The sequence below is a fragment of the Diplotaxodon limnothrissa genome, linkage group LG13 (assembly GCF_057381915.1).
Source record: "Diplotaxodon limnothrissa isolate DT_005_m linkage group LG13, D_limnothrissa_male_GT1.1, whole genome shotgun sequence".
In the NCBI taxonomy this organism is placed as follows: Eukaryota; Metazoa; Chordata; class Actinopteri; order Cichliformes; family Cichlidae; genus Diplotaxodon; species Diplotaxodon limnothrissa.
In genome coordinates, this window is record NC_140608.1 from 9,745,074 (window position 1) to 9,771,730 (window position 26,657).

At 43.7% G+C, this 26,657-nt stretch overlaps 2 protein-coding genes across 2 annotated transcripts in view; both read right to left on the bottom strand.

Annotated features, from left to right (window-relative positions):
* Positions 1-384: 384 nt before the first annotated feature.
* dhx32b (DEAH (Asp-Glu-Ala-His) box polypeptide 32b) lies at positions 385-7,312 on the bottom strand. The gene is made up of 11 exons (XM_085369156.1): positions 6,875-7,312; positions 6,548-6,741; positions 5,586-5,961; positions 5,236-5,472; positions 4,679-4,772; positions 4,445-4,594; positions 3,548-3,739; positions 3,309-3,449; positions 2,355-2,545; positions 1,142-1,332; positions 385-559 (listed from the first exon to the last, which is right to left on the bottom strand). The coding sequence occupies exons 1-11, from the start codon at positions 7,154-7,156 to the stop codon at positions 385-387; spliced, it is 2,223 nt and encodes a 740-aa protein (XP_085225282.1). The 5' UTR covers positions 7,157-7,312.
* Positions 7,313-11,950: 4,638 nt separating this feature from the next.
* adam12b (ADAM metallopeptidase domain 12b) overlaps positions 11,951-26,657 on the bottom strand; it is a 98,710-nt gene continuing 84,003 nt past the window's right edge. The window contains exons 21-23 of the mRNA XM_085369767.1: positions 26,301-26,555; positions 14,842-15,017; positions 11,951-12,493 (exon numbers count right to left, since the gene is read on the bottom strand). Of these exons, the coding sequence (XP_085225893.1) occupies positions 12,442-12,493; positions 14,842-15,017; positions 26,301-26,555 (483 nt within the window). The 3' untranslated portion in view covers positions 11,951-12,441. The remainder of the gene's footprint in view (positions 12,494-14,841; positions 15,018-26,300; positions 26,556-26,657) is intronic.

Genomic DNA, 26,657 nt, shown 5'->3' on the forward strand with positions numbered 1-26,657 from the left:
GCAGACATGTCCAGACTGCTACTGCAACTCATTAATCAGGCCGGGGACACAGTGCTATCTGTCTGATGGCTGAAGAGAGATGAGGAGGAAGGGAAGTCAGAAAATCTTTAAAGGACTCGATGGCAATGTAAAAAATCTTGAACACGTATAAATGCGAATAATATGGGCTTAAAAAGAGCAATATTTTTATTTCATATATTAGTTCATTTTTTATAGCTATTCAAATATAACATACAAAGACTATATTGGGATTGGGGGTTAGGGCACAGTAACTGTGCCACAAAAAAGTAATACAATTATAGGATTCTTTACTTGATGATCCAGTCTCTTTCTGTACTACATTGTGCAAAAAGTCCCAATAACTTGAAACAGTGGCTCCATCAGTCACTGTATAACACAGCGGTCAGAAGTCTGATCCTCATGGGATTCCTTTTGTGTTGCTGGTGGTTTCTCTTCTTGGTACTGAGAAGCCCCGTGGTTCAAAATGTTTTGCAGGATGTCTTTGCTCTCACTCGATGGTAAGTTGTAGAAAAAGTACTGTGGTGCCATCTGAATGAACCTAACGAAGGAGAGAATATTTTAGTGTTCTGTGCACCGAAAAAAACAACTGTAGACCTTCTAATTTGTGATGAATTTAACTAATGCAAACTTAATTTCAATTTGCAAAGCTGTTTTCGATCTCATTTAGTGCTGAGCGGCACACGCCTTTGTTGGAAAGAAGACTTACGGTGTGTCTGCTCCTCATATTCGAGCTACAGTGAACGGATTTGCACATGCTCGGGATGTGAAACGTAAGACAGCATGAGAAAGGCTATAGAGCTTTCTCTCCCTCCATTAAGCTGCAGCTCCACATTCTTAGAGATCTGTGCAATCCATAATCCCTTCTTCAACTAGCAGATACTTAGAAAGCAGGATTATAGGACCTCCCTCCACAACCAGCATGACCAGTCTGAGCTGAACTAGGCCTTTAAATACATACGGTTCAAAGGGGAAGGGGAATGTGTCCATCTGATTACATTTAAGCCTCCCTCAGAAGGGTGGTCTAAAAAAAAAAACTGCATCTAGTCATTTATGCAAATGTTAAAGAAGTCAACAAATGAAAATGTTAAAGGAAGGAAATGGAAACAAGGCTGAGACTTACTCCTGTGGTGTTATGTGGGTTACGGTGCGGAGGCAGTTGTCCTCTGAAAAGGAGTGTTCGTGGAACAACACCCACTCAGGCAGGCCCAGCTTGGGACTCTTGGCTCCGTAGCCAGACAGAGGATGGATCTGCGCTATGTGCTTGTGGGTTATAATAAAGTAGTTCCCAGATCCATCCACATCACGTGCCACCTGGGAAAAAGAGTTGGTGCAGGATGTGATTTCATACTTGTCATTTTTACCTTTAAATAATACAGTTTTTAAAAATAAAAACCATAGTAAATGACACACAAAAAAGCTGAATTCACACTCACAATCTGGCAGTCTATATGCAAATATGGAAATAAGTTGAAAGGGAAGGGGAGGTTAAATAAGCAGTGAGTGAAGTCAAATTTAAAGACGAGGAGTTAAACAAGTGCAAGTTCCGAAAGGAGTAGAAGTGTCGGCTGAGAGGTAGACTCTGAGAGCACAAAATACGTGGTGTTTAAAGAGTCTGATGAGGTGTTAAGATTGACAGAAGCTGAAATGTGAGCTCGAGCCAAAGCGACGTGATGAACGCAACTGAAGTGTGTGGTTAGAATTAAAATATAAATACAGCTAAGTTCAATAACTGAAGTTAGTGTGCAAAGAAGCGAAGATGCAAACCAGTGAAGTCTTTAATTAATCAGTCAAAATCTGTATTCAAAGCTGAAGGCAACATGGTGGTAAAGCTGTTGGGGCTAAATAATATAATGATAATGTTTGTCAGCTTTGATTGTTTAAATTAGTCATAAATTATTCAGCATGTCTTTAATCACCTACATGCTAAATAAATGGAAATGCATTAATATTCGAAATGGGCCCCATTCTTTGACCGTTAATTATGGAGACTAAACTCTGAGTGAAATTACACATGATTAAAACACCCTTCATAATGCTGCCATTAGTTCCACTCAGGAGAGTTTAATGTTTTTAAGAGTCTTTAGAAGGACTGTGGGTGTTTGTTGTAAGCAGAGTATTTAAATTCTCACTGCAGATCGAATACAGTTGCTGTGCTTTCTGGGCTGGAATAAAAAACAACAACAAGAAAACAGGATTTCTAACTTAACAGTTTATTCCAATATGGCCGTGTGCATGGATGGGTGCAGGATTCTCCCTACCTGCCTTGTGACCTTGACTCTGAAAAGCAGTAATGAAAATGGGAGGATGGACGCTAATAAATTACATTTTCTGACCTGCATGAAGAAACCCGCTAAGAGGGCTCTCTTAATGTTGACCGCGTTACTTCGGGAACCAAAGGCGGGCACTGAAATGGGCAGCTCGATCCTCTTCAGGGTGTCGGTGAGCTCACTGCGAATCCCGTCGGCCATCAGCAAAGCATTGTGGTCCAGATAGAAGTCTTGACACCACTTCTCTATATTACAGTCTGACAAAACAGGAAGATGGGTTTGAATTACTGAATCGGTGGCAGTAATTAAACTCTTAAAACTGCCATGTGTTTAGTTTTTCTGCCTACTGTCTAAACCAGGGAAGTCGAGCTCATCTTACACTGTGGTTCAGCCCACTTTGATGTTAAATGGGCCAAACCAGTGAAACACCTCTTTCTGTCAGTGTAAAAAAGTTTAACTACACATTTAATCCCCGCGATATTTTAATATAAGAAAAAGAAGTGCAGTTTCAAAAATAAATCTCACTTTTTCTACTTGATTAAAAAAATGTAATTGTAAGAAATAAATGTGTAATATTACAGAAAAAACATGTCAGCTCATTTTACAGTCTAATAGAAAGCTGTGTTTTACATTTTTTATAACTTTTTATAATTTTATATTTTATATTATTCATAACTTTTACTGTGAACCCACTGTAAAAATCCCAAATTTCTATAGTAGATGGTAAAAACACCAGGATCTTTCTGTTATTTATTTGTTTATCTGTTACTTATTTACTTTAGTGTTGTATAAACTGCCATGTAGGAAAAGCTGTAAAACTTATATAAATGCAATAAAAAGTCTAAAATTCATGTCCTTCCTCACATGCTCCAAGAATGTTCAGTGGGCCAGAATGGAATCTTTGGCGAGCTGATTTTGGCCCCTGGACCTTATGTTTGACACCGTTGGTCTAAACTGTAGGAAACTTATCACTGGTATAAACATTATGAGATTGTGCGTGGCGATGCTCTGCTCACTCACATGGATCCTGCTGGCACTGTTTAAAGGCCTTGTAGATATTAATCAGGGTGAAGTGGTCTCCCTCTGGGTGCTGGAACTTCATATAGCACTGGGTCGCCTCTGGTTTCAGCTCCACAGAAGGAACCATGAAGCAAGATGGCGCTAAAAGAATCCAAAAAAAAAAAAGCAAAGCACGGTTTTGTAGATCTACATGACTCTTTATAGCATATTTGTGCTAAACAGCCACACAGTCACATTACCTGATAGCATAGCAGCAATGATGACCACCTCGCTGACGCAGTCAAACTCACAGGAGGCGAGCACGGTCTTTGCCATCTGTGGCTCCAATGAGAACTCAGACATGATGATGCCCATCTCAGACAGGTTGCCGTCATTATCCAGAGCTGCTAGGTAGTCGAGCTCCTCCAAAGCCTGCATGAGGCCTGCAGGATCTGGGTTGGACAGGGTTTTGGATTAAGCACCATAAAAAAAACATATGAGATAATTAATTACATTGAAATACATGTTGAGTAAAAGTGTTGTGTGCCATTTTTTCATGCCGTCCAAATAGTAATCCAAAGCACCAGGACAGCCCCCCACAGTGGACTGGCACCCCAGTGGGAATGCTTGGAGTGAATGGGCAGCAGCAGATTAGGATTTTATAATCCTCACCAACATCTGCCATGTATCACTATGCAAAATAAAGCTGTTTATTTATTTTTTATTTTTTTTTTTAAACAAATGCGTTTTTTCCCCTATAGAAATACAAACACAGACCTCAAGACAAAATGAGAGGAAGGGAAAAATTATGAAACCACAGCTGTCTATTATCTTGTGTTGTCCTTCATACCAACTCCGCCATGTCTGTGCTCTAATCAGCTAATGTGAGGCTCAGTGTCTGTGTGTTTGTGTGTTTGTGGGGGTGAATAAATCCGGGGGAACAAAAGCAAACGAAAGCAGGTCAGCTCTAAAAGGATGCACGCAGAACAGGAGCTGTCAGTTTAGCTGAAGCACGGCTCACTGCCCTCCAATACAAAAAGTTCCTGTGTGCTGGAACAAAAGGCAAAGAACTGAATGAACCGGATTTTTAATTAAGTTAGGGAACAATGGTTCAGACAAAAATCAGTTTTTCTACAGTGATTTTATACAGATCTCACCTGGTCTGTCTATGAATTCGCAGTGACCCAGTCCGGCGATCTCCATCCTTTTCAAGAACAGCACAGTGGATGTGATGTCAGACTCCACAATATGCGGGCGTATCTGAGTAGGAAGTTGTCTATCCGTTGGATAGAGACGGAAACACTTGCCTACAGGAAGCAAACATCATTTTTTAGATGGGACAGCTGCAGTGAAGTAGCAGCCACAGATTTTGTAGCATTTTAACTTCTCACCTGCCGGACCTGCCAGTTGCCTTCGACTCTCGGTTTGACCGGTGCTGATAGGCTGAATGATGACTGAGTTTGTTCTGATCCTGGGGTTGTAGACCTACAACAGCACAGCGGGCTGTTAACCTTGATTTACGTTAACTAAGCTACATTTTGATGGCAAATATTTTCACCCCAAATAACACAGAAATATCTAGAAAATAATTTGAGAAAGACTGATGATTTAAATTGTTATCTTTACATAACACTGACAAGAGGCTAAAATTAAAACTTGACTTATTGTCTCTATTGTGTTGTGCTATAATATAAGATGTACCTTGTTTTCCAGACCAAAGCTTAAGCTTTAACATTTTTTTGTGAGACTTCAGAATATCGGTTTTTCTCTCATTTTCTTTCTGCATAGGAAGTCCCATACAATGCATTCAAATCTCTGCTTTTTCAACACATGAAACTCTCTAATTAATCAGCAACTGGGTCTCTGCATCAGCGATGTAATTTTTAACCCTGGAAATCAGCCTTCATGTAAGTGCTGATTTAAATAATGCAAATAACAACCAACTTACATATCTTTTCTCAAGCCCGGCATCAATAACAAAGCTTATCGAGCTAACAGGCCAGAAAAAGTCCTCATTTGGGCTTGAACTGAGGAACACTCGGCGGGTCTGGCTGGTTTCCTCTTCCCCCAGGACAGGCAGACTCCCAGGCTGCCCAGGGTGCACAGCTATTGGCAGTAGCTCACCCAGATCGATGGGTAAGCTCTTCCTCTCGTGGGACAGGATGTTGTGGGCCAGATCTATCTCCTGGTAGAGAGTTAACAAAAAGGAAAATCAGAGAAAGACGTGCATTAGTTTCAGGCTTCTGAATCTACTGGTCATGCGGTGATGTTTTTGGGGTTTTTTTGGTTTTTTTTTACCTGCGTTGTCACCAAAAACACAACCACATCCCCCTTCTCTCTGGAGCGATGGATCTCCAGCACGAGACGGAGAGCAGAGCAGAAATAGCCGTCGCCTGTGCTGCTGTACACCACCTCCCCTGCACCCGGGGTCTCCAGGTGAATCAAACGCGCTGCCGACCCGATAAAGTGGGCCAGGTGCTTGGGGCTGGGTGGGAAAGCTGTAAGGAGGACCACACGGAGCTCTGGCCTCTGCAGGACAATGTCCTTCAGCAGACCCAGGAGAACATCAGTGGCTACAGTCCTCTGGTGGGCCTGATCCACGACCACAACACCGTAGTGTGCGAGCAAAGGGTCTGACATCATCTCCCTCAGAAGCATGTCATCCGTGCAGTATCTTTAAAAGGCCATAAAATGATGCTTGACATTAGGAAAGAGCAAGTAAATGTACGCACAGGCACACTGTATCTATTTTGATATAGCATGAAATTAATCTTTTCTATAATGTAAGCCTGCATGCTTAAACCAGTATGTTAAAAGAAAATCCATTCAGCATCCCTGAAGGTGGCAACTTAATGAAAAACACTTTGTCTACACTTCAGCTTTGCTGCCATTAGTGTAATTTACTCTAATAATTAGTCTGAGAAGGGGGATCCTTGCCGGGTGCCTGTTTATCTTGTCTCCCTCCCCTTAATGTGCTTAGTTTCATTGTTTCCTGGCTAACCTATGAGGGACCCACATGAGGGAGTGTGACATATGGGGAGACGGGGAGACAGGGAGTCGGGCAGCTGTGGACGAACTGCTGAAAAGAGCCTCTCAAGCCTTTTGTTCACCTCCCCTTTGAGAAGAAGAAAAGGCGGGGTGATTTAGCTTTGTGTGTCATGTCCGTGCATTACTATAGCCGCCATGCTGAGAGAAAGACTCTGAGAAAGAAACATTGGATGTATAAAGTGGGAAACGTAGGAAGTGCTGCTGTACCACACCTGAGGACTGTGTCAGTAGTGCAGCAACTTTCAAGAGGGATGCTGTACCCAACTTCGTGACCGATGTTGACATCCATCTCGTCAGCCACTCTGAGGGCGAGATCTACAGCCTGTTGTGCATGTATCTGGGTACAAACCACCATGCCGTGCTGGAACTGGACTGACAGGCAGAATTCAGCACACCACTGAGGTATCTGTTTCAGAGTAAGATCAACAAGACAAATTGCTTACATTACAGATGCTTCCAGAAAAATGACTTAAATGTCTTGCTGTAAAAAAAAGAAAAACCATCCAGTGCTGAAGTGTTGAATACCCCACAGTACTCACTTGAGAGCTCCTTCCAGTTTTGGCAGAGCCACTGACAACAACAAACTGTTCTTTGGCCAAAGTGTCCATGAATTCACACTTTGCTTTCCACACTGGCAGTTCCTTCCTTTCTTTCAGCAGTTTGTAAAACCTGGAGGAATAAGGCAGTCCATCAAACTGATTAAGCTCCAAGATGTCATCATATTCTTTGTCTCCTTCGTTCAAAGCTCCTGTGTCTGAACAACAGGGTGATTTCCCCTCTAAATAGTCCGCTCCAGTTAAAGTTGTAACGTCCTGCGCCATCACAACTAGGCTCCGGGTTTACACTTCATTTACAGAGCCACAGAAATTGAGTTTGTAGGTCTCCAGCTCTCAGTAAACTGTTGGACAGCACTCAGCCCGCCTCCGCAAGTGAAGCCAAATGAAAGGCTCACCAGGCGGCCAGCCCAGTGTTGTCATGTGGCCACTAATCTCACAGAAGTGCGGACACCAACAGATGACACACACACACACACACACACACACACACACACACACACACACACACACACACACACACAGAGAGATCTGTGGGCAGAGATTCAGAGTGGTCTGGTGTTTACAATGAAATCTGGCTGCGACACAAAGATCACAACTTGTGCACAGTTTAAAATGCATTTATTTATCAACTGTGGTGTAATTTAGAAATTGATTTCATCAGTGGTCATCCTACTCAAATTAAATGAACAAAAGTGCCATCAAATGAAGAACCGTAAGCAGTCAGCCCTACTTCTGTCAAATCTACTGTCTCATATTGTTAAAACTGCACTAACTGTAAGGAAAAGCACTACAAATTATTAAGATAAAATGTTAAAAAAGATCTTTGAAATATGGGTCTAATGATTTGGATCACTGCTATTTGTCATTTGGCTTTAATCTTTAACTTCTTGAAAGGCAACCAACCAATCAACTGAAAAAAATCTTTAATAAACCACATCTAATTATTTTAGCTACATTTTACATACATGAAATGACATTTCTACAAAGATCAACACTGCAGTCAGCATTTAAATAGGTCCAAACTTTTCAAATTAAAAGAAAACAAATTTATATATCAGACAAAAAAGGAAATTTGAGGAGCTAGACCCCCCTCCCAGCAACCTCGGTGCAACCAGGAAATAACCTTGATGTCCAGTGATTTGTGTGAACTGTTTCGCATTTGGTGACCGATTGCAATTAGTTCCTGTGACCACTGTAGGCAACTACTTTAGAGATTGCAGGGGTTGCCAGTCTCAAAGCAGAATGACTTACAGTCTCTGGCAGGTTGGGAAAGGGTTGTAAATAACTGCCCTCTAATTTATAAAGGCAGAGAGTCAGTTGGAGCAACGGTCTGCACTGATGTGTCAACTTACCTGAAAAAGATTATTTTTGGAACACGGGACTCAACTGAATTGGTTGTATTATGGTTATATTTCTATATAAATCACTGCCCTGAAGTGAATGCAGAACTATTTGTGCTTAAGTTCTGTTTCTGATTTATGAGGTTCTGGCTGGACCCTGAATGTAAGTAGTTAATATGAATTTATGTCTGTTTGTAGGTGACAAAAGATTCTGTGGCAAACTGACTCAGCCCATATCCACTGAGACATTTAAGGCTTAGTATGAAAATCTGACAGCATGGAGTGGCGATAGAAGTAGATGTCCAACCTTTCTGGGTCTAGACTCTGATGTTGATTATATGATGATTTAAGGGCAGCTTAGATCTCTGAGGTTTTCCTGTTTTTGTGTGCTTTTCCAGTGCTAGTGGTGTTAACAAGTGCTGGGGGAGCTGACCTTTAATCAACTTCAGCCTGTAGTTCGAGCACATTATGGCAAGATAACGAGCTGAACCCCAGAGAGGGCGGCGCTGCAGTTGTTGTAATGAGCCATGTTTTCCAGCAGGTGGCACTGTTGAACAACTAAGATCAACTGCTGAAGCAGTGCAGGACTTCATGAGGTACCTGAAAGGACCTGCATAAAAGACGTCACTGAGAAAATGAGCCATAGCTCAGTCTCGCTCCTTTAAGTGACACAAAGAAACCCTGCTAACAGATTTCTGCTTAATAGAACGAAAAATAAAAGAAAGGACATTTGATGTCTTTCTTTTCATATTTGCTGCTTTCATCAGAGTAATATATTCAGACACTTTATTGGTTCACCTGTTCAAGGGTTCTCTAATGCAGATATCTAATCAGTGAATCGCATGGCAACAACTCAGTGCATTTAGGTATGCAGATATGGTAAAAATGACCTCCCGAAATTTACACTGAGCATCAGAAAGGTGATGCTTTTTAGTGCCGGCCTGAGTATTCCAGAAATCGATGATTTACTAGGAGTTTCCCACACAATGGTGCGGAAAAGAGAAAATATATTTTGTTTGCGTTGAGGTCCAAATGACAACAAGAGCAACTCAAATAACCGCTTGTTACCTCCAGAGTTTTTTCAATCTTTTTAAAAATCATAATGAATAATAAAAAAAGTTTAATTTTAGCTTTCAATGTTGAAAATGTTTAGTTTTAGTAGTTTTTAATTAGTATTGTAAGCAGGGCATAATAAATAAAAACAGACCTTTCTGAAAGCAGTTCACTCACAGTCTTGTACACGTTCAGAATCTCAATAAACACATCCATTAAAGGCTCATCGGGCAAGCTGCAATAAAACTGTAAAAATAAAAATTACAATTTTTTTAATATACTAAAAAATAGATACAACTATGGTATCGATTTCAAAATCCTACATCAGTTTTCAGAAAATGTGATCTCTGACATTTTAAAGTAAACGAAATTCAAACTTCCCAGAGGTTTTTAGCAGAAACCATCCATGGTATCAGCTTTAAACTCCTACGTCGCTTTGTTCTCAAGTCATTGCATTCACAAACTTGGCTGTTCAAGTTTAGTTTTTATTTTTATTTTATGTAACTAAAATGGTTTTTTCCACATCTAGTTTTAGCTTTAAAACTAACTTGGTTACAACCAAGATTTGCAGAAGAACATCTCCTTTTAAAGCAGATAGGCTATAGCAGTAGAACACCGCACCGGTTACCACGCCTGTCAGCTCAGAACAGGAAACTGAGGCTACAGTTTACACAGACTCACCAAAATTGTACAATAGTAGAAAAATGGCAAAATGTTTCCTGTTCTAATGAGTCTTGTAATTTCTACTGTGACATTTGGATGGTAGGAACATAATTTGGCATAAACAGCATGAAAACATGGATCAATCCTGCCTCATATGACCCCTTCAGACTGCTGCTGGTGGAGGTTTAATGTCTTGGCACACTTTGGGTCCTAAATGCCACAGCCTGCCTGAGTATTGCTGTTGACCATGTCCATCCCTTTATGATCTCTGTGTACCCGTCTTCTGATGGCTGCTCCCAGCAGGTTAATGCGCCATGCCGTGTTAAGCTCACATCATCTCAAAGTGGTTTATTGAACCTGACAGTGAGTTCAGTGTACTCAAAAGTTATCCGCAGGTACCACGGTCTCAATCCAATAGAGCACTTTTAAGTGGTGGAACAGGAGATTAATTTTGTGGATTTTCAGCAGACAAATCTGCAGCAACTGTTCGATGCTATCATGTCAATATGGATCAGAATACCTGAGAAATGTTTCCAGCACCTTGCTGAATCTACGCCATGAAAAGTTAAGGCAGTTCAGTTGCTAGTTGGTCAGTCGGTTTATTGCATCGTCCTTATTGGTCATGGTGGCTTCTTTGTGGATTTTAATGTGGTGTGTTGCATTCTTATAGTCATAAATCAAAGTATGAATGAAATTAAAACACTGTCTTGTAAACAGGGGACATTTAATTGGCTCTGATGTCTTCTCACAGCTTAAATGTAATCCTGACACCTTTGTCATTCTTTCAAAACGTTGGAAATCGTCCAACACCATGTTTTCACCTCCTAATGTAATAGTGGCAACGTCTCAAAGCAGTTCTTTACATTTCTGTGCTTTAAAAAAAGAAGAAGAAAACAACAACAACAACAAAAAAGAAAAACTGACATTTACACTTTACAATGGTTTTTAAACATGTTACACTTAAAATTTAATAAACACAGTACATTTAGGTTTTTACAGATGGCATAAACATTGAACAGCTAATTGACACAGCAATAAGACATATTTTCCAGCAGAGCGGTGACTCTGTTGAACACATCTGAACACATCCAAAACAAGGGAAATAAAGCATCATTTAGATACTACAAAAACACAATGCAGGTATGCAGGGCGTGACTGGCTTCAGTTATTCTGCAGCAGCGATTGAACAAGCACTGCATTCGGAAACACTGCAAGTACAAAATGCCTTATGCAAACACTGACACGTTGCGCTGTGAAGTTAACAATTGAGTCCCTCAAGTCAACAACTAACACTGAGAAAAAAAAAAGAAAAAGAGCCTGACTCATGCTCTGGGGTGCAATGAGCGCCGCTGTGAATGCGTGAGTGAGCTCGGCGTTCGACAACAGTGAAGTCATAGAAACTCCAAAAGGAATGTCGTGAAAGCAACAAAAAGAACAGGACGGATACGGTAAAACATCTCGCTGGAAAGCTTGTGGCGTCATCCGGCTTGGCTCGCCCTCTCAAGGACGAGGCGAGCGCAAACGTTAAACATACAAACGCCAGTATTGATGTTGAATCATTCGGCGGTGGTGTAATTCTCTGGAACACAGTCAGTCTGTCAAGTCTGTTGACACTCCACAGCACTTGCCAGTATCAGGAGAAAACATGTCTAGAGTCCAACGCATGCCCCGAGCAGTATGTCAGAGGCAGGCTGAGGTGTGTGAAAATTACTTTCCTCTTTGTACTTTCCTGCAAAAATGAACTTATAAGGAATAAAAGAGCCTGGTGCACAGACTGTAAAGTGAGCGGATTAATGCCACAATAAAAATGTAGTCTACGTCTTAAAAGGGAATCAAATTCTTTTTATCCAGCGTTTAGATGATTCATGAAGAAAATAGCTGTATTTTCACAAAAATAGGAGATTTTTTTTTTAGCACTGAGGCAACAAGGACATAGAGGACTTATTTGGTGTTCAGTACGTGATAAAAAATGAAAAACTGGAGAAATAACATTGCGCCACTACTTACCGACTCATCCTCTATCTCCATTTATCATCATCCAAGTCAAAAAACAAAATGTTTTGCACTTTGATCATTCAAGCAACGTGACGAGTTATAAAAAAGACTTTATATTTCAGCATTTTGCTTAGAAGAAAATGTATAAAAACAATCACAGAATGCAAAAACGAAGTGTCCGTAATGACGCCTCGCGTTCGTCTTTTCCTCGAGTTTCCCACGAAGAGAATCATCCCTCATCAGAGTCCTCTTTGCACAAACCGGTAGTATCCTAGTTAAATAGTTAAATAGATAAATAGTTCACTGGTACCTGAGCAAGGATGACAAAGCACCTTTTAGAGGCGTAGCATCAAGGTTTGATGTTAGCCCCCGTTTTTGCTGGGAACTCTGTGACACTTCCAATTGTCCCAAAGGTCTAACAGAGTCTCAGAAATTAGTGCAAATTAAGAAAGTCTCCATCTATTAGTCGGAGATCTACATGTCCATGAAGTTGAGAGCTCAACAGTCCTTTTGAATCTTTGGTGGTCTGTATGGCAGTGCCGGTGCAGGTCTGAAGAGTGAACACAACACAAATAGATTACAACATTACAATGGTAATAATAAGTAACTATATAAATATCTCCTTTCAGACAGGTTGGTCTCATTTCTGAAAATGTATATTATCTAAAACATGATGATAATCTGTCCAGTTTGAATGGATCTCTAAATTCAGAGAGAAGTCAAATGGAAAACATCTTTGCTTTAGCTTATCAATAATAGATACATGGAGAGATGAATGACACCATTAGGTTCTCTTTAAGCGTCTCTTTCACTGTGCACTTCAGCTCACCACCAGTTGTGAAATCTGCTTGAGAAAGGGAGCTTGGATTGCTCAGCCCACACTGGAAAAGGATAGCGCTTTTGTTTTGTAGGGTATCGTTTCCAGTAACTAAAGTGGTCGATGCTGGAAACTGGACTGACTGTGAAAATGTAACTTGGCAAAAGAAGAATAATCTCATTGTCGATAATGACATCACTCAGAAAGAGATAATGGCATTATTTTTATTACTAGATTGGAGACAAGAAGTATATTCAGGTCTATAAGTTTTGAATAAAGACACAGTTTTTACAGTTTTTGTAGTTTTGCCTCTGTACAGCACCAAAGATTATTTTAAATCAACTACGCACTCGATACGCACTAGACAGTTGACTTGACAGGCAGTTGTCTGGCCATGTCTTGTTCCCTGGCTGTGTTGTGACAAGTGAAGCAGGCATAATATCTGAAGTCAATTCAAAGTTTTCAATTTATATTTTATACTTTTCCACTGTAATTTTAAATATGAGGCTCAAAGAAACGTCAGTGTAAGTGAAGGAGGCCATCACTAGGTTAAAAAACAAAACAAATCTATCAGTGAGAGAACAAAAGCTTTACAAGTCACCAAATAAACAATCTGGGGTACTCAGAGCTCAGTAACACTAAACCAACACAAACTCAGCATCGCTGTACAATCGAGAGATGCCTTCATGAATAGAAATATAGAGTTTACATCAAGAAGGACAGATTAGAGCCTTTGATCGAAATGAAAAGAAACTAATTCAGCCAAGCTGGATTTGTGACTCGCGTTTATTGATGATGCGACTGCCGATAGAAGTAGCAGGATGAATTCTGAAGTGTTCAAGGCTATACTCTCTGCTCAGATTCAGCCAGATTGGACAGTGCTTCACAGTGCAAATGGATAATGGCCCAAAGCATACTCCAAAAGACTCCCAAGAGTTTTTCAGGGGAAAGGAAATGGGACATTCTTCTTCTTCTATTCAACAGCCAGCTCAGTCACCTGATCCCAACAAAATAGAGTATGCTTTTCAGTTATTAAACTGGAGGAAGAGAAAGCCACAAACAAGAAGCAACTGAAGCCAGCTGCAGTACAGGTCTAGCGATATTAGACTTAAGACAATCATTGACTGCAAAGGCTTTTCATCAGATTATTAAAAACTTTCCTTATATTTAAGATTATGTCAGTTTGTCCAATTAATTTTGAGTCTCTCAAAATGTGGGACTGTGTCTAAAAATGTCAGTAATCCCCTTAAATTAAAGCTTAAAGGCTGAACTTCAATAAAACAGTGTATATTTGATTCAAATTCCAGTGTGGTGGTTTTCAGAGGCAAAACTGCAAGAAATATGACTTTTACTAGTAAACTAACTATAAGTAATCCAGAGGAATTAATAAATCCAAACTAGTTGTGCATTCTGCATGATGGTGACGTACAACTGAAATTTAATGCTGTTGCGTTAAAAGCATGCTTTGTTTGCTTCAGTATATCAAATCCTCCACTTCACTGCTTTTGTGTACAGCGATAATAAAAGTGGTTTAATAAAACAGGAAGCATCACAAATGCGAAAAGTTTATGCAGCGAAAAACAATTTTTTATTTGCCCTCATGCTTTGGGACAGAAGAGGTAATAATCCTTGTATAACCACCGTAATAGCCAGGCTAGCACTCCCAACTATAAGGAGGAAGTTATGAATATCCAACAGCATACTTCACACAGAGCGCGTCAGCAAAGCTGAATTTAATGAGTGTTGTGAGAGTTGAAAATGATGAGGTTGGTGAACAAATTTGTCAAAAGATTCACAAGTAAATGAGCGTCCCTCGCGCTCACAACAATCATTAATTAGCCTTTAATCACAAAATAACTTGAACTCCATTAGTGATGCAGCCTGTGACAGAAAAGATGACATTACTCTTTTCCCGAACTGCTACGGCTTCTTCTTAGGTGCAAAATGTCACACAAGAATTAAGTCTCTTTAAATAAACTACCAAAAACTAAGTGACAAAAAAAGCCATCAATTTAACAGAGAGATGAAGACGTCTGAAAAGGCCTTTTAAGTAGTGTATTTTTTTGTCATGCTCCACAGACCTGCTTGGTAAAGGGATGGAGGGTAGAGGCCTTGGCACAGTGGGGATAGGTATGGGAAGGGCCGCTTTCCCGGGGATGTGCCCCCCTGCTGTTGCGACACTGTTACCCAGTCGAGAGCTCCTCCCAAGTGGGTCTGCAGGTAGGGGCTTCTGGGGTGGACTGGGTTTCTCAAAGTCCTATAAAAAGAACACAAAAAGTACCAATTTAGTTCATGTACTAATTTAAAAAACACCACAAAGCACGTCAGTCTTATCTTGAGTCAGTGCACAGAGCAAGTGACCTTCTAAGCTTTTTTTTCCAGTATGGATTAGTTGTGCAGCAGCTATCTGAACACAGACGCAAATGCGTTTCACTAGAGGGCACTGTGTTATCATTATCTCCTCTGAATTCCCACAGCTAACATGAGATGAATCCCAAACCTCCCCCTGCTCGCCTCCACCACCTCTGTGGCAGTGCTGTGGGAGGGTAGAAGGTTATCTGGATGAGGTGTCATCATGTGGTACTAATCTACACAGAGGGAGCGCGCAGTTGATAAACATCTGCTACCAGCTGCCTGGCTGCTATCACACACACACACACAAACGGACATGCACAAAACCTTCCCACAACTGCCCACGCCATGGCACACGCACGCAGGTTTACATGAGCAAACTTTAAGTAATCTGCATGTGGAAGAAGAAAAAAATCCCCACATCATGCATGGATAAGACTCAGAAAGCTGGATGGTTTAAAACATTCATGAATGCAGCCAAGATGTGACCGAGTTTGTCACATCTACATGCAAGAGTTATAAACCTGTGTGTTCACTGCTGCGCAACCCAGGCGCCTCAAATGTGACAATCTTTCATGGCAACACTAACTGCATGTATGCTTTTTTTCTTCGTTTTTTTTTTTTTTACATAAATTGCAATAAAGAAATTCAAATGCAGTGATACTTTAAACTCACCAGACACAGTTAAAGTTTAAACTGAGCATCAGAATGAGGAAGAAAGGTGATTTGAGTAACTTTGATTTTTGGTTTCAGACAGGGTGGTCTGAATATTTCAGAAACTGCTCATCTGCTGGCATTTTCCCACGCAAACATCTCTAGGGTTTACAGAGATTAGTCCAACCCCCCCAACCCCCACCCCCCCCCAAAAAAGAAAAAAAAAGCAGCTGGGTGATTGTTGATTTCAAAGGTCAGAGGAAAATGACCAGTCTTCTTCAAGCTGACAGGAAGGCAACAATATCTCACAAGTTACAACCAAGGTGTGCAGAAGAGCATATCTGAACAAACAACATCTAGAACCTTGAGCAGATGGGCTAGAGCAGCAGAAGACCAGACTGGGTACCACTCCTGTTAGCCGAGGACAGGAAACTCAGGGTGCAATTTGCACTGCCTCACCAAAACTAGACTGGATTAGAAGACTGGAAAAATCAGGTCTGTCTGGTTTGATGTGTCTCAGTTTATGCTGTGACATTTGCATGGGATTCAGAAATTAGTATAAACAAGATGAAGTGATGCTGCATCTTACCCTGTATCAAAAATTCAGGCTGCCGCTGGTGGTGGTGTGCTGTGGCTGAGCTTTGCTTTAACAGCGCAGCCTACCTGAGTATTGTTGCTGACCATGTTCATCCCTCTATGACAACAGAGTAGCATCATTTGATGGCTGCTTCCAGCAAGTCACAAAGCTCAAACCAGTTTAAACTGGTTTCATGAACCTGACAAATGGCCTTGAATAGAAAAGCTGCTCCAGTAAACTTGCTACCACAAGGGTAGTTGTGAAGGCCAAAGGGGGTTTAACCTGGTACTAGCAAGATCAACCTAATAAAATATCCAGTGAATGTTTATATAATAGAAAACCCCCACAAAATTTATGGCATGATTGAGGGGAACACACGATTCATAAAAATGAGTTGAATAGTTTTGTGTGTGAGAACTGACTAGCTTGTGTATCAGTCCCTGACCTCAACCCCATCCACCTTAAATGGAGATATGAGTCAGACCTTACCTTGTCTAGTGTTGATGATTGAATGGATGTAAATCTATGCAGGCAAGCTCCAAAAATCGTGTGTCTATTCTTACTCACCCTGCACTTTGTCCATGGAGTGTATGTTAGTGTGTTGCTGCAGGTTGAAATAAGCAAGGAGAAACTAATATTACAGCAGCAAATACCAAATGTTTTCATTTTTTGGCAGAATAATCTGCGGTTTAATTTCTGGATAAAACCAGAAATGAAGCTGGTCCATAAAATGTCAGAAAATAAATAAAATCCTCCTAACAATTTTTCTTGCCAGTCTTTTCCAACCAGCAGTCCAAAATAAAAGCTATACAACAGCTTTGCTGACATCTGCTCGGCCACAACAAGAGTCATGTCTGCAAGAAGCAGTTAGAACAAGAAGAGCTCTTTTCATTTACTGCATGTTGTTAAAGACAGTCATGTGAAAAAGGAAGTCTTCATAGGACATCATGCAGCCCTGTGAAAAACACACCCTTTGGATCAAAAGCTTATAGAACCACCTTTAGCAAGAATGAAGTGAATGTATCTGTGTGATCACTGTTAAATCACAGTTAGATCACAGTTAAAGTGCTGATCACTGCAGCACTTTAACTTTTTCCTTTTCGGCATTCTGCTGCCGTACTTGGAATTATTTTCCTGTTTTATGACCTGGCCAAGCTTAAGCCGACAGACAGATAGCCTCGTATTTGAGTCCGCGGTACTTTGGTATACAGAAGAATTCATGGTTGACTCAGTGACTGGAAGGTCACATGGCTGAAAAACAAGCCCAAATTAATGCTGTGTTTGGTTTTTGCCTAACGTGGGGCGAGTTATCATGGCCAAACATCGCCTGTTTGGTCTGGTGGTCTATCCAAAGGACATTGTTGCTGCAGTCTTGTTGTTTGTTCAGATGCAAGGCTTTGTCTTGGCAGCCCTTCCAAACAAACTGTACTTGTTCAGTCTTTTACTAATTATACTCTCATGAACTTTAACATCCTAACTGAGGTCTGTAGAGTCTGAGATGCAGCTCTTGTGTTTTTCTGAGCTTTGGACGGTCTGAACTTGGAGTGAATTTGCTGGGATTACCACTTCTGTGCATAATGAAGTGCATTTGAATAGCACCACCTGGCTTCTACTTACCGGCTTAATTCTCGTGGAAGCGGTAATAGTATTCTTAAATTTTCACAGGACTGCATAGAGCTCCTTTGTGGCCAAAGCACTTTGAGCAAGCAGTAGTGCTTGCTCATAGGGGGTCATATGATTGTTGGGTTTTTCTCTGTATGTATTATTGTAGGGTCTACCTTACAATATAAAGTGCCTTTAGGCGACTTTTGTTGTGATTTGGGGCTGTATAAAAAACATTGAATTTAATCGAATTTCCTTAATTATGTAGTGTTTGTGGTAATAACGTGTATACAGTGGGATTTTTATGTGATCCAATTTGAGATATCTGTGTGAATATTGTGTATCACCCACTGTGTCCTTTCCTGTGAGCGTCGTTCCACTACTGCCAAGCTTCTACATGAATTAAGTTTAAGTGAAGACCAACTCTTTAAGGGAAGAAAATCAGGCTGTTTTCCAGGGAAAAGCAGAAAAAACTAAGATGTAAATAGACAGATGCATCCACTGTAATGCAAGATTAATCCAAGACCCATGTGCATTGTAATACCACTCTTGGCAGAAAACCTCAAACTGTAACTGGAAACTTGGTGGTGTTCACATGTCTTAATTCACAATGAAGGATTGCGCCGTCCTCTGTGGCTTGAGAAAGATCTATGAGCCCTGAGCCTACAAGCACCTTTCAAAACCCACCGGAGGAACTGAAAAATGCGCGGTCGTCTTGCCAAAAACAAGACTATTTTTCTAGGTTCCTTAAAAGATGACATTTTGGAAAGGCACGATTTTCACTCCTCGCCAGTGTGACGCTGCAGTATGCTTGTGCAGTGCAACAAAACTGATCTGTTTCATATTTATTGGACTCTACGTGTCATGAATCGCTGTGCGGCAGGCAGGAGTTGGACCCAAAATGCAGGACTCACAGACTCGGGGAGGTGAACTCAAAACACAGCTTTATTTGCTGGTAGAACAAACATACAAAACTAGACTAAACTGGGAAATCCTTAAACTAAGAACTCACAGGGAGATCCACACACAGCATGAGGGACGACGCGACACTGACTCAGAGAAACACAGGGTTTAAATACACTGGGAAGTAACGAGGGGAATGAGACACAGAAGGAGGGCACAGCTGGGAGAAATCAGGACTGACGAGACAAGCAAAGCAGGACGCATTCACATGAGACACGGACCATCAAAGTAAAACAGGAAGTATCACACAGAGACGCGAACTTGACACAGTGGAGACAGCAACTAAGAAATACAGAGACATAAACCATAAGGCAGAGGTCTAAGAACCAAAATACACAGGGAAATACTCAGCTGGGAACACAAGAGACTAGACTAGAGAGAGTAACAAAAAACCAACCATGAGAACATAATGCACAATGCAGAGTGACAGAAAACAAGAAACTCAAACATGCAAAGACACACAATTACACAGAACAGAGGGGACACAGAGAGACATGAAGGGCAAGGGATCAAAACTAGAAGCCATAGAATAAATCACACACAAGTACAATAATACAAAAATCACAAAGAACTAAAAACGCTGGGTCAGGAGACCCAGGACCGTGACAGTACCCCCCCCTCAAGGGCTGGCTCCAGACAGCCCAAACACAGAAAAACAAAACCAAACAGAAAACAACCCAGGGCGGGCGGCGGGGGCCCAGGACGGAGGGCTCGGAACAGAAAACAAAAGAGCACAGCAAACACCGGAGCCCAAGAAAACAACCCAAACACAGAGCAGTTCAGGGGGCCGGCCGTGCGCAAGGCAACGGCGGCGACGTGGAAACAGTTCAGGAGGCCGGCCGTGCGCAAGGCAACGGCGGCGACGTGGAAACAGTTCAGGAGGCCGGCCGTGCGCAAGGCAACGGCGGCGGCGAAGGAGACGACGGAGCAGTTCAGGAGGCCGACTGCGCGGAAGGCAGCGGCGGCGGCGAAGGAGACGACGGAGCAGTTCAGGGGGCCGACCGCGCGGAAGGCAGCGGCGGCGGCGAAGGAGACGACGGAGCAGTTCAGGGGGCCGACCGCGCGGAAGGCAGCGGCGGCGGCGAAGGAGACGACGGAGCAGTTCAGGGGGCCGACCGCGCGGAAGGCAGCGGCGGCGGCGAAGGAGACGACGGAGCAGTTCAGGGGGCCGACCGCGCGGAAGGCAGCGGCGGCCCCCCAGTCTCAGGCGTGCTGGCCATGGCCTGGTGGGCACAGGACCAGTCGAGGCAGGACCAGACGAGGCAGGACCAGACGGTGGCGATGCGGGGGCCGGACCAGGCGAAGCACAGGCTGAGGCTGGACCAGACGAGGACGAGGACGCGGAGGCTGGACCAGACGAGGACGCGGAGGCTGGACCAGACGAGGACGCGGAGGCTGGACCAGACGAGGACGCGGAGGCTGGACCAGACGAGGACGCGGAGGCTGGACCAGACGAGGACGCGGAGGCTGGACCAGACGAGGACGCGGAGGCTGGACCAGACGAGGACGCGGAGGCTGGACCAGACGAGGACGCGGAGGCTGGACCAGACGAGGACGCGGAGGCTGGACCAGACGAGGACGCGGAGGCTGGACCAGACGAGGACGCGGAGGCTGGACCAGACGAGGACGCGGAGGCTGGACCAGACGAGGACGCAGAGGCTGAGGCTGGACCAGGCGGAGCCGCAGAGGCTGCGGCTGGACCAGGCGGAACTGCAGAGGCTGAGACCGGACCAGGCGTAGCAGAAGCACAGGCAGAGGCTGGCCCAGGCGTAGCAGAAGCACAGGCAGATGCAGCCGGACCAGGCGACGACGAGGCGGTCGCAGGTGGCGGCTGGACAGGCTCCTCGGGCCCTCCAGCTGATGCGGCGTGAGGCTGAACGGGCCCCTCGGACCCTCCAGCGGAGACAGGAGGCTGAACGGGCCCCTCGGACCCTCCAGCGGAGACAGGAGGCTGAACGGGCCCCTCGGACCCTCCAGCGGAGATGGGCGGCTGAACGGGCCCCTCGGACCCTCCAGCGGAGACGGGCGGCTGAACGGGCCCCTCGGACCCTCCAGCGGAGGCTAAAACAAAGCCAACAGGCATGAAGTCCTCTGGCGGACATGAGGACAACTGGCGCTGCACTGAGCACTGACTCTGCCCAGGCAATGCGAACATGGTGCAGTTCTTAGGGGGCTGCTTAAACTTCAGGGGTCCAGAATCAACTGGGGACTGAGACCTAGCCTCTGGGGAAGCCCTGGAGTGGCCAACTGTGCCAACGGCGGCTAAACCATGAAAAGTACCCTGAGTAGAAATCAAGTTACCTCTCTGCATGGAGTGAATGAGCAAAACTGGCGACACAGGAGACTGAGCAGAGAGTGGCTGCTGGGCAGCTAACTGAGCTACTGGAGACACGGGTGAGAGTGGGAGCTGAGCTACTGGAGACACGGGTGAGAGTGGGAGCTGAGCTACTGGAGACACGGGTGAGAGTGGGAGCTGAGCTACTGGAGACACGGGTGAGAGTGGGAGCTGAGCTACTGGAGACACGGGTGAGAGTGGGAGCTGAGCTACTGGAGACACGGGTGAGAGTGGGAGCTGAGCTACTGGCGACACGGGTGAGAGTGGGAGCTGAGCTACTGGCGACACGGGTGAGAGTGGGAGCTGAGCTACTGATGGTGGTGAAGTAGATAACTGCACGGGAGACTGAACTGAGGGCGTCTACACTGGCACAGGGGACTGAACTGATGTCTGTTGTAACGGAGGTGGTGAGAGCGGAGTAGGCAGGGGAGTTGATGACTTCACAGGAGAATGAGCCAGAGGTGGTAGTGATAGTTGAGGGGAAAGTGGAGCTGGTGATTGAGTGGATGACTGTGCTAAGGGATGCTGCACTGGGGACACTGGAGACTGCACTGGGGACACTGGAGACTGCACTGGGGACACTGGAGACTGCACTGGGGAAAGCAGGGCTGCAGGAGGCTGCACTGGGGACACTGGAGACTGCACTGGGGATTGCAGTGATGGTTGTAGTGGAGGTGTGACGGGTGGAGGAGTGGCTGAAGTGGCTGCGGGTTGGGCGGCTAGTGGCTCAGCTATAGAGTGTATTAACGGCAGGGCTATGGGTTGAATGTCTGACTGAGTAGCAGCCTGAATGGCTGGGTGTAGTGATGGTGGTGGTGGAAGGGAAACAGGTGGTAGTGTGGATGACGGAACTAAGGGCGACTGAGTGGCAGACCGAACTGATGACTGAAGCGATGGTAGAGGTGAAAATGGAGCGTGTGGTGGAGTTAATGGCTGTGCTAGCGGGGACACAGGAGATGGAGCTAGCGCTTCTGGCTGGGCAGCTAAGTGAAAAAACACAGCCCCGGAATAAACAGTCCCAAAGTCAGGAAACTCTTGATTGTCCCTTCCACTCACCACAGCTGGCAACTCAGACGTCTCGGGGTCTGGCTGTGGCGGTGGGTGTCGGCGGCGTGAATGCCGTTTTCTTCGGGAAGCCGGAGGTGCGGTGATGGAGGAAACTGGCAACGACGGAGAGATCACGGCCGGCTCCTCATCCTCCGACCACATTGCTGCGAGAAAAGCAGCGGGTGAGTGACAGTCAGAGTGGAGGGTGGATGGAGAGGAGTCCAGTGGCAGCGGCGTGGAAACGTTTCCCGATTGTGGCGGTCGCTGTTGCGGTATGACGAGCTCGCGAGCTTGTACTGTCTCCTTGGCTTTCTGCAGATTGGACAGTAGGCCCGAAAATCCTGAGAGCTCGCGAAGATGGGGATTCCCCTTGAGAATTGCCTCGATGGCGTTTATCCCAATGGACATTGCTTTAATGTCCGAGGCATGGGAAACTCGCTCCCACAGGCTGAAGATGCGGGCCAAATCGCTTTCCCGGGAGGAGCCTGCTGGGTCCATGTCTGGTCGCGTCGTACTGTCATGAATCGCTGTGCGGCAGGCAGGAGTTGGACCCAAAATGCAGGACTCACAGACTCGGGGAGGTGAACTCAAAACACAGCTTTATTTGCTGGTAGAACAAACATACAAAACTAGACTAAACTGGGAAACCATAAACTAAGAACTCACAGGGAGACACAGGGAGATCCACACACAGCATGAGGGACGACGCGACACTGACGCAGAGAAACAGGGTTTAAATACACTGGGAAGTAACGAGGGGAATGAGACACAGAAGGAGGGCACAGCTGGGAGAAATCAGGACTGACGAGACAAGCAAAGCAGGACGCATTCACATGAGACACGGACCATCAAAGTAAAACAGGAAGTATCACACAGAGACGCGAACTTGACACAGTGGAGACAGCAACTAAGAAATACAGAGACATAAACCATAAGGCAGAGGTCTAAGAACCAAAATACACAGGGAAATACTCAGCTGGGAACACAAGAGACTAGACTAGAGAGAGTAACAAAAAACCAACCATGAGAACATAATGCACAATGCAGAGTGACAGAAAACAAGAAACTCAAACATGCAAAGACACACAATTACACAGAACAGAGGGGACACAGAGAGACATGAAGGGCAAGGGATCAAAACTAGAAGCCATAGAATAAATCACACACAAGTACAATAATACAAAAATCACAAAGAACTAAAAACGCTGGGTCAGGAGACCCAGGACCGTGACACTACGGGTATCTGATTTGTATTTTTCCTTCAGCAAGACTAGATAAAAAAAACAAACGGGTCCCATGCAGTTTTGTTTTCATCGCAACAAACGTGGGATAAAATTTACTGCCCTGAAAACACCTTGATATTAATGGACTGCGCTCGGCACAAAGAGAAACACTGCAAGACAAGGCGCTGTTTAAAATAAGACATACTGGCACAGAGAGCGGAGGTTGGGGTTTGTGTCAAGTCTTACAATAAACTTGTTAAACGCTTTCTTTTTAAGGACTGATGTCCTGTTCGTCCTTGTTGGCCTGCTATTAAATGTCAGCAGAACTCTGTCTTCTGTTTCTGACCCACATGTGCCATCTCTACTTCGCCCATCTGTTTCATTGCAATGAAACGAGCTAACAGATATTAGCAGGTAGCGGGATTTCACTGTTTTGGCAGGCAGTGAGCAGCCAATTTATAGAGCAAACAGTGGCCTTTCAGCTAAAGTACATCTTTAGTTGGCACGCAGTCATTGCAATCAAGGGTAATATGCTGCAAAGCTTAACATGGACACCACAAAACCATCCAGAAGTGGATGCGATGCCAGGTGTTTCTGCTGCTCACTAATGCAAAAGTAGCCAATGCTTTAATATATATTTAAAATACACTTACATTGTATAAAGTAATTTATGTATGTAAAAAAGCAGAAGCATCTCTTGCATGGTCAGGCATTATTATGACTGAAATATAACCGTTAGTACAGAGTCATCAATGTATAAGTGGCAGTAACAGATATTGATGGTTTTAACTACTACCCCACATAAAGTTGATCTAATAAAGGTAGCAGCTCCTTTGATTGTATATGATCATCAGGTGATTTATGGCAGAAATTTATGAAAGTTCTGCTACAAAACCTTTCTCTCGTTTTTTTGCTCTTATGTGGGATAATTGTATGTTTTTGGGACAGCAAATACAATACTTGAAATAAAGTGATTTAGGAAGCCTACAGGGGATATGCCTCTATTATAAAAATTGCAGAAGGAGGCATTTGAAAGTGTTTGGCAAATCGCTGCATTTTAAAAACCTGATCCCATTCTTGAGACAATCTATTTGTGTCTACTAATCTCAAAAAAACTTGAGCACATGTGCTCATTTAATTTCCACCATGTTATCCTCGGAGGTATACAAACCGGACCTTTCTCCGTGCTCTGCTTTAACATCTGGGACTATGTTCTAACGCAAACAGAGAAACAGATGCAAAACGAATGTCTTCCTCCTTATTTTTCTATTTTAAACAGACAGACACATCTGCCAATTTCCCTTGCACCCCGCTGTGGCTCACAAAGCGCCGTCATCCAGCACAGCTCTCCTCGCTGTGCTACTCCGGGAACAAATCGGGATTTGGATCCACCACCAGAGCGGACAGATGGATTTACTATCTCCACCGACTCTGATTCTGCCGGCTCAGCAGAAAGCAGCACCTTACTCAGGAGCTGGGTCACCGTGAGGGAGACAGATTGAATTTGTTGTCGATATGTGGGCAGGCGAACCCACTGCAGTGCAGAAATCCAGCAGGTTCTGTTATCCAACATTTAGCTACAGCCTTTAAAAATGACGACACAGGTGGCTGTTCAAGTTTTAGGCCATTAGCTACAATTTGCATATATTTTACATTACTGTGGAGCATTTTTTAAGGGTACATAGCTTTTCATATTAATTCTTACCCTACAATCCATCGGTTTCTGTTACTTTTAGTAGGTTCTGAGACTTAAAATGCACTTTTCATCTGCCACAGCGAGCTCTATTCTGCTTTGTTTATTGTTGAAGTTACATTTCTATAAAACGTATCAAAGAAATCAAAAGAGAAAAAAAGTAAATCATCATGCATAACAAAATCATGCATAACAATTTCATAACACCACTGCTTCTGATTCTGATCTCCAAGCACACACACATTTATCTCAGCACAATATCTGGACCTTTCAGCCGCACCACATGAATCTTCCTCTGCAGATGGAGTCTGCCCTGTAGTCATCGAACTGTGGATATTCAAATTAAGGACCGTAAGGACTTCTGATCGAGTCAGCGACTTTTTTTCCAAGGTAAAGAATTTAGCTTTTACAGATGAGGTGGGCTTAAAGTGCTTAGAAAACGTGAAATTTGAGCATCTGCTATTCCATAAGTGCTAAGCAAACTTCATCTGCTGAGGAAGATTGCTTTTTTTTGCAAACTGACTCAAATCTAAGCTGTCACAGTGTCCTTAAATGCCAGGGATTCATTGCAATTGACTGAGGATGTAACTTTAACAAAAAAAAATACCTGAATGTTCACCGTGACCTATTTCAGGGAGGCTTCAGGTCTTGGCAGGTTACTTTGGCACTTTACTGAAATGTAATAAAATTGATGGCGGCCTAGATATTGTGGAAAATAAGTGTAGAAATGTGTGGCGTGGTTGAGAATATAGTCTGGAGTAATGTAGAGGAACATATACACAACTTGAATTTAATGGGCTGTTGAGAATGTACAGTCCATTAAAGCTGTGGTCAACAAAAATAAATTGCAATTTTAAACTTTACAGTAACAATTTAAGACGAAGGCAAAGATAAAGCTTGTGAGATCAAAGGAAGTCCATTAAACCTGTTTCACGACAGCAATTATGCCATGAAGTGGCAGGTAAACAGAAGTGTTAGTGATGATATTAAACACACTTCTGTGTGAGTCACGCTGTGCTGTGAAAAAAGGGTCTGTCAGTGTTTAAATAAATAAAAGCATTTATCAACGTTTTGTTTTTTTTTTTCACACTAACCTGGTCCACTCTGTACGACGACTGATGGCGTGGCAGGCTGAGAAAAGGTTGCACCCTAGGTGGCGGGGAGCCGGACGCGTCCGTCGGCAGGACTTTGTAGTGTGCCGGCAGAAGAGGCAGGGTGGGCTGCCCCACACTGAGAGACACCGGCATGGGCTGACTGATGTGGAGGGGCTGGTAGAGGGGCAGTCTGCGCAGGCTGTGAGAGTGGAAGTTGTGCGGTGGGAGAAGAGGCTCTGCACTCAGGAGAGATGGCTGAAAAGAGATCGCACATGTTATTTCCAGTAATACATAAATTGTAGTGAGGTAGCATACATAATAAAATGATCCTGAAACTAAAACTTAGAAATCAAACTG